We start from the raw sequence: 8,887 nt of genomic DNA, 5'->3' as shown, positions 1-8,887 counted from the left end.
AAAATCAATCGCTTTGATCATTTCGTGTTCAGGGTAATTTTATATGATAGGAACAAAAAAATAAAACCTTAGACAAGAAGTGTTTGACACCATTTATATTTCCCCTGTATGCAAGCTGCGACAACATTTTAATGTTTCTTTCCCAAGTAAATTATTGTTCCTGACATAATTAGACAATATAAAAACAGATATTATGTTTAACCATACAGCTTGATCTAAATATACAATTTCATATTTCTAGTTAAAGCTCTCTGACATACAATATAGGATAGTCATCTTGGATCAACCAGATGTAACAAGCTATGTGCCAGTTCAACAGCAATTCTACAATATGTTTTCCAGAGTTTTAAGAAAGGCAAAATAACCTTTCAGGATTGCAGTGACCAAAACCTGGGTGTGTAGATAATTTTTTTTTTTTTTTTTTTTTCAAGAGAACCTACTCAAACATAGATACAATACTCATTAACGTAGCCTTCTGAAAAATAACAGAGCACCCATTTAAGTAGATTTAAATAAAAATAAAAGAGTTGGTGAAGGTAGTAGCAGATGAGAAGTTGGTAACCAAGTGCTGGAGAAGAGCTTCATTTTAGCCCGTATTCCTCATCCCAGCAGCAATACCATTTATAGTAATAAGCAGTGCATCTCTGAGTGCACGGTTATCATCATCACATCTCAGCCTCTTCAGTATCTCAACCTGCAACAAGTTCATAGGATTGAGATAAGGGAGCCTGTTCTCAATCAGCCTCCTAAGGCTTCGATTATTCTGGGATAGTTTTTCATGCCCACTAACCACCAATACATACTTCTCTGTAGTTAAAAACTCCTTCCTTAATTCAGAACCAAGCTCACGCCTGCTATCTGACACAAGGACTTCATCATAGTACTTGGCTATAGGAATGTCTGCTTTCCCTAAAACCATCTCTACAAGGTCTAAGGTACATTGAAAGAAAGGCCATTCTTTGTATATTGTTTTTAAGTCTTCAGTGTGTCCCTTCTCACAAACACCCTTTAAACCTGCTCCAACTCCAAGCCATGCAGGAAGAACAAGTCGGTTTTGGGTCCATGCAAACACCCATGGTATAGCACGAAGGTGTCCAATTCCTGTCGAGCTCTTTCTTCTTGAGGGGCGGCTTCCTATGTTAAGGAAGCCAAGCTCAGCCTGTGGTGTAGCCTCATTGAAATACGCAATAAATTCTGGGTTTTCATAAACTGTGCTCCTGTAATTCTGGCAACTAATTTTCGAGATTTCCTCCATGAGGTTACGCCATTTTTCTTCACGAGGAGGCAGTGGAGGCCGTAGTGTTGCAAGCAGCACAGCTGTTGTGTATATCTCTAGCTGTCTAACGGCTGTTTGTGGCAGCCCAAATTTGGCTTGTACCATCTCCCCTTGCTCTGTTGACCGTAGGGTACCCTGAGATATTTTACCATTATAAGTTACATTTACACACAAAGGGTACCTTATTCCATATGGCATTGAGAATTTATAAAACTCTGATACCAAAAATAATTAACTGCATAAGCTGTCCAAGCTAGCAATTAGCAATCAAATGTTTGAGACTTCAGAGCACAAGGATATGAAAAACTTACCATTACAGAGCCAGGAGGCTGAGACTGAATGGCAAGATATGTAGGACCACCACCGCGACCTACACTCCCCCCACGACCATGGAAAAGAGTAACTTTAATACCGTACTCATTGCATGCAGCCACAACATCTTCCTGGGCTTTGTAGAGTTCCCATGCAGCAGTAAAGCGGCCAGCGTCTTTACCAGAGTCAGAATATCCCACCATTACCTGTTAGGTACAACTTAGTTCTACATGATTCATTCCATCAAAATTTATCTAGGTTACTTGATATAATTACCTCTTGATGCCCATTATGATTCTTAATTATGTGCTCCCTGTACCAATCAATTGACAATAATTTCCTGATCACTGAGCCAGCTCCTCTCAGGTCTTTCACAGTTTCAAATAGAGGAACCACTCGCAGCCTATTCCAAGATGTATGCCAAATTAGTATAGTGGTAGTGGTTCGTGAGAGTACGTTAAAAAATTATAAATCTATTGGCCAATGCATTGCAACTCGTAGAGAAGGGATCATATCAGGTGACACATGCCCTCACTCGGTGTTAGTGCGCATACACTGAATAAACATCATAAATGATAACAAAATGATCCCATAGTTTGAGACAGTAAAGATAATTTAAAAATGGTATGCAAAAAAAGTAAAATATAAATGATTTAATGTATCTGAAACACAATTTTTATGGAGCACTACCACAATTGAGGGTTCCAGACTTACGTTCCACCAGGACATGGCCTTCCTAACTCCCCACTAACAGCAAGTCGGGCATCTTTCTGTAAGAGCTCAACAGCAAGGACATCACTAGCCTGCCATTTACCAAGCACACAGCAAGATTGATGTTAATTCTATATCTATATTTATTGTAATTATAAACAATGCATCAATTTAAAATGAAAAAAAAAAAAATCTAAAATTTAATATGCAGAAGTTCTTTAAATTGCATAAAATTTATGTTTATAGCAGTTGACCATACATTTGATGCCATAGAAATCACATAGGCTCCAAGTGAATCACTCCCAAGCTCAGCAGCAACACGGAAAGTGTCCAGTACCTCTTTAACATCAGGAGCAACCTGAAAGAACCCAATAGTTTAAATAGTTCAATGGAGTTATATCAAACCAACAAAACCTTATACTAATTGTCCCTCTCATCTGTAGGTAAGTTGGAACCAAATACAAGCTTAACAAATGGAGAACAAGGAAAAGTAAAATCCTCAGTTGTTAAGATTCGATAGACACTCTACCTCAATACTTTGTGGTACAAGCGGCCTCTTCCCTTTTAACTCTCTGGTTAGAAATTCCAGTCTCTTTTCTTCATCCCACTCACTGTATGTGCCCATATCCAAATATGCAGTAATTGCATCTAGTGTCTCAGCATGTCTACCAGATTCCTGTAACCATACAAACTAAAGTTTAAAAAGACCAATGGAGCAAGAAGCTTAATATTAAAGTAACAAATAAAACAAACCTGACGCAAGTCGAGCTTCATTAGTACCATCCCAAAGGTTGCAACTCTTCTAATCAGGTCAGCAAGCCGACCATCAGCTAACACCCCAGATCCACATGATTGCTGCAGAAGGTGATGATTGTATATTAGTTTTACAAAAGACCTCCATGTGTTTGTGTATCACAGACAAAGGGAGAGAAAGATTACCAAAGACTCATAGCAAATGATCAATGGTTCTAAAAGTTGATCTGATGTTTCATAGTAATCCCAAGAATCATACTCGCAAGGGAGATCCTCAAGAAGGAGTTCCAGCCGTCTTCGTGTCTTCACAAGCTGAACACACAGGAGATATATACATACATTTACCATCTAATTTTATTGTGGAAAATTAAAACCTATGGTTTGTAGAGCAATTCATCCATTAAAGAAAAACAGTCAAATACCTATTCCAATATAATCATGTACTACACATCCATTTGGATACTCAAAAGAATTCACTTGTGTTTGACTTGATGAAGAATAGCTTTTAAGGCGAAATGCAATTTTATTAAGATGCTTATACAAGGTTAATGTTTACACAACTATTTTTTATGTCATCAATTACATCATGGGAGCCACTAACATAGACAAATATATATTTGTTGAACATTGCAAAGTCAAAATAAGTATACATCCTCTTAGGAGTTGAGGTGTCTAAGACATAACATGAAGTGTCCATGTCAACAAATTCTACAATCTATTATGGATCATTTCAGATAAAATCCTTTGACAACACTCTCGTTCAGTAATTATATATTCGCCCTATTTTGATAACATGAAAATTTTCTATGATTTTCTTATGCATATTCCATAAGAGAATTCCCCAATCAACACCGCACAAGTATCCATGTGACTAAATATGCAATACTTGACACTACTGAATATAATTGGAAAAGAATACCTTCTCCTTGACATTGCCAAGAACAATTCTATAAGGAGCAATTCCAGGTCGATGAGGTGCGCTAGGCTCTAGGAGCTTTTGGAAACTGGACCTTCCTATCTGGGATTCTGCAAACAGTTTCCTCTGAGCAAGGAGTTGACTAGAAGCAAAAGTAGGAGACCTTGAAAACGGACTTGACTGAGAAGCACCAGGACTAGATGGAGTTCCATTAGAGACTGGTTTTGAAACAGCCTGACCATCCTAGTAAATAAGAGATAAAAAAAATTGGTTACATAGGTAATTATGTGGTAACAGACTAACATTAAACATAAACTGAATGTCAGCATTCTAGGATTTGCTTCACCTGAGAATTCAGTGGCATGTAGTCAGTCCCAGGTAGTTCTAATCTGGGATACTCAGATCCGTCGTCATTGCAAACTATGTGGACAAGTAATTAAAAAGGAGTTATCAACTATGTGAAATATTTCTCAGCAACTATATTTGATGGTAGATCTAGCAAGCACTCTGTTAAAAACTTAAACGAATAAAAGCAAAGTATAATCACAGACAAATGTCTAAATAGATAATTGCCATATGATATTATTGTTAAAAACCATCTACTACCATTGTTAACTTGATATGCATAATTGGGTCACTTTCTATAAACTTAAACTTGCTGGATTGATAGCTAAATGGTAGTAATTCGAGTAGGTAGTCACATAATTACCAGATAAAGAAGGTTGATCAGCTCTGGCTGGAAGTTGTCTTGGAAGGGCTGAAGCTGGTTGCTTCGAATGACTTCTACTCAAAGACTGATTCCAACTCTCATGCCGATCCTCACATGAATTTTCTGAATAAGTAATGAGTAAGTAATGAAGCACAAGTCTACATTACTCTTAGTTCATGCTGGGTATATGGTACAGAATAAAATAACAATTTGTCAACTAAAGCACCTAATGTGTCACCTAAATTAAATACTGCTTAACAGGTAACCACGTAGTCTACCCCATTCATGTTCAAAACTAAAGTATGAATGTTGTTAGCACAAAACATTATGTACTCAAGATATTTTAACTTTGACATGCAGACAAACACAATAATCTAGACTAAGAAAGAAAAAAATTCCCACCCTCCAGCTTCACGCTGAAAGGCAATGTCCAAGATATGAAATCCAAACAGAAACCAAAACCAACAAGTTGCTAACTGGGCAAGAAAATAATTATTAACAATAATATGACATAAAAATAGCACATTGTACAAGCTACAAGGAAATCAACTGCTACTGTATTCCACTAGAGCTTCAAAGGTACTTCAACATTCCAAACCTTGTTCTTGAATTTCATGCGCTAGTTTTGACAACCTATCACTGCATCGGTTCATGGATAGTTCAAATCTCAGGGTATCAACTTCCCGAATGTAGAGATCAATAGCCATCCACCTAGACAAAAGGGAGACATCTCTTGTGACCTGATGCAAAATTAGAGGGAAAAAAAAAAAATGTTGTTAACAAAATATAAATAAGAGTCTAAACCACAAATTTTCCAACATTCTAATTAAGGACTAGATTTTTTGAACAGCAAGTGTAAGGCGATTTCTATTATGATTGGACAGGCCTGCATGTCTGGGTTTATATACAGCAGATAGAGTTTTCACCTTTGCTGTAACATTTGGATTCCCATCCCTATCACCGCCCATCCAGGATCCAAACTTTATCGGTGTGCAAGTCAGTGGAAGAGGCCTTCCAGTATGCTGATAAATAGATAAGACAAAAAAATAGTTATGGGAGAAAAAAAAAAAAAATCTTGCAGGAGGAGAGAAAATAAAAAACAATGTCAGCTAGTCGTAGAAACACAAGTTGAAGTCAAACCTTCTTTAAAGCATTGCTGACACGCCGTAAATAATGAGGCACTGCTTTCCAAAGAGACTGCTCCACAATGTTCAAACCTGCAATAATAATTTTTTGGCTTCTTTGAGATACACAATGTACAAAGAAGAAAACAACATGTATGTCTAGTTTTTCAAAACTCAGAATTTACCAGCCCTGGCTTCATCAACAGGTGTAGGCCTGTGGCGCCTGAGTTCATCTGTTTGCCATATTGAAGTTATCTCTCTCACCTTAAAAGAAAAATGAAATAATGATCACAAAACTAATACACTCTGCTCCACATTTCTATACACACAAGCATACTTCCTCTACACAATAACAGTAATTTCTAAAATAAAACGAGATTGGAAAAGTAATACCAGATCTTCAATCAGCATTTCACGATCTTCAAGACTTAAATCAGATCGGTCATTATAATCTAAAAGATGCTGCATAAAAAATGAAAAATACTAATTAAAATTAATGCACCTACTGAATTTAAGGTTATCTGCAATCCGTTAAGAACTTACGGCAATTCTAATATGTTTGTATTGAAGGGTGCGGCGATTAATTTGTGTGGGATGTGCAGTGAGAACAATTTCAACCTCCTGTGGCAACAAAAATTTGAGATTAAAAAATAGAAAATTAAGAAACTTCTCCAAAACAACCAACTTCAAGAGATCCACCAATGAAGACAAATACAAAATTACGCTAAGAGCCCGGAGAAGAGAAAAAAAAGTTAAATTTGTTTTCCTCCTATTTTCTATTTCTAATACATACAAACAACTGAAGCACAGCATGAAACTGGAAGCAGAAAAAGAACAGAAACCTGTTTGCAAACAGTGTTATAAAGCTCATCAGATGGAACTCCACTCTGCAAAAGCTGACTGAAAACATCTTCACAAGATCTTGATAAAAGTTGCATGTTCCTTTGCTTGCGAACCCTGTGAAAATATTAGTTTGAAACCTTGTGTAATTCAAAATTGAAAATATACCAAAATTGTCAATTGGGGCATCAAGATATTCAATGTAATTTCTTTCAAGACTGTTAGGTGTTACATGAAAGCATAAAATGCTGTTACTAGAAACAGGAAAGATAAATGCATAATAAGTGCATCTCCTATCCGGGAAAGTCTTTCTTATCTATACTCTCCATAAAGATGCTATATACTTTTACAATAATGTCTTTCAAAAAATAATAATAATAATACTAATAATAATATTTAGATACATGTTAATCACCAAAATGAGATCATTTCTAACTTCAATCTTCTATGTTCCAAGAGTAAAAACAACATATTTGCGAAAGTTCCACTTCAATTCCTTAAAATCCTATATTTTCCAGTTTTTAAAATTGAACAAGGAAAAAACGAGTGGCTGATTTATTAAAGCAACAAAGAATAAATAATAACCCAATAATATTACCTGTGATGGGTTTCAGCAATACCCATTAAATTGAGGTAATGACTAAATGCTCGAGCAAGGGTCAAGGCCTCTTCTAAAGTCATCTTCGATATCTCCGAAGCGAGCTGCTTCTCAAGCAGCTCTGCCATGTTCTCTATTCCCGCTATCCTCATAGTACAAGCACTCTGTAAACATCCCCATTTCATATTATTTTCTCAATATCAGAAATATACATATGTATATGTACATATACACACATATATATCCATTTGGCTGCTTATAAATTCTAGAGAAAATGTGAAAGAAATTTAAACTCTGAACCTTAGAAACTTTCATTCGAGACTTAAAACCCCCCAAACCAATCCATTATCGAGCCTCATGCATGAACTAAAACCAGTATATTCAGTAACCAAAACTACCATTTTCTTTTGTTTTCTCAGTAGCCAAACGAATCATCAAAATGTAAAAAAAAAAATTAAAAAAAAAGAAAAAGAGAGAGAAACATCAAAAGAATCCACACAAACAAACAAAACCCATTTACGTTGATTCCCACCGCTGCAAGCCAGCAACAGTGAGAAATGAGAGAATGACTACTCTGCAAAAGATTAAAAAAGAAGAAAACCCAGAAAACAAAAGATGGGTTTAAGAAAGTTATAGAATAAGAAAAGCGAAAAAACCTGAGCGAGAATCCGATTCTTTTCGACCTTCTCCATGATTTGGGTTCCGACTTCTCGCTGTAACACTTCATTAAGGAGGCTTCCGAGTAACCTACAATCATCGTCGAAGTTCTGAAACGAGATTTCCTCCGCTATGTCGTCCGTAGTATCCGTCATTGTTGAACAAAACAAAAGCACAGAGAAACAGAGGCAGAGTTTTAGAGAGAGAGAGAGAGAGAGAGAGAGAGAAATACAAGAACAAGAGGAAGAAGAAGAAGAAGAAGAAGTAGTTTTAGAAAGAGAGAGCGAAAAAACAGAGGAACGAGGGGTGAAGAAAGCGAAGGCAAAGCCAATGGTGTGGTGAGAATTATGAGACGCTTCACCCCAAAAAAACAAGGTGTGTGTGTGTGGGTGTGTGTGGAAGACTCTCTCTCTCTCTCTCTCACTCTCTCTCTCTATGTACGGATTCCTTTTTTCGTTTTTACCGTATAAATTGCCACGGATTTTCTTACACGTGGCAGTACCGCCGGGATCTTGGGGCCGTTTTGGAGGTCTCTTGGTGGTACTGAAACTGTGCGACACCCCCCCCCCCCCCCCCCCCCCCCCCTCCCTCCTCCTCCTCCTCTCTCACACCACCATCATCACCAGGTGATTCCCGAAACAATTTCTCTTCTTCTTTGTTTTTTTTTTCTTATTTTAATTCACAAATTTGAATTTGTTTTTTTTAAGAAAAAAACAACAACAACAAAACCAAAAATCTTTCTTTCTTCTTTTTTTTTTTTTTTTAAATTTTGAACATCCTTGAATTTTGTTACTTTGCATATCCAATAATCTATCAAAGTAATAGAGCAATTATTACTCATAGTTTATTGAAAATTTAAAATACTTTTTTTTTTTTTTTCATATCATGCACCTAAACTTTTTTATTATTATCTCTTGAATTCCAATGAAAGCAATGTAGAAAATGTTTATGATAATTTTTTTAATTGGTGCATACGCAATAATATCTTGGA

General features: G+C 36.4%; 1 protein-coding gene across 1 annotated transcript; it reads right to left on the bottom strand.

Moving 5' to 3' along the window:
* Positions 1-210: 210 nt before the first annotated feature.
* Positions 211-8,459, bottom strand: LOC107429574 (phosphoenolpyruvate carboxylase 4). Its single transcript, XM_016040284.3, has 20 exons — positions 7,896-8,459; positions 7,240-7,403; positions 6,644-6,758; positions 6,345-6,422; positions 6,195-6,263; positions 5,987-6,065; positions 5,818-5,894; positions 5,604-5,699; positions 5,276-5,417; positions 4,678-4,800; positions 4,315-4,388; positions 3,972-4,211; positions 3,239-3,364; positions 3,053-3,154; positions 2,829-2,975; positions 2,559-2,657; positions 2,303-2,391; positions 1,865-1,991; positions 1,588-1,794; positions 211-1,411 (listed from the first exon to the last, which is right to left on the bottom strand). Exons 1-20 carry the CDS (start codon positions 8,049-8,051, stop codon positions 587-589), a joined length of 3,135 nt encoding a protein of 1,044 aa, XP_015895770.3. The 5' UTR covers positions 8,052-8,459; the 3' UTR covers positions 211-586.
* Between the last annotated feature and the right edge of the window lie 428 nt (positions 8,460-8,887).

The sequence above is a fragment of the Ziziphus jujuba genome, chromosome 12 (assembly GCF_031755915.1).
Source record: "Ziziphus jujuba cultivar Dongzao chromosome 12, ASM3175591v1".
Lineage (NCBI taxonomy): Eukaryota > Viridiplantae > Streptophyta > Magnoliopsida > Rosales > Rhamnaceae > Ziziphus > Ziziphus jujuba.
The sequence above is the reverse complement of the archived record's forward strand: the minus strand, read 5'-3'. Positions and strand labels throughout refer to the sequence as shown.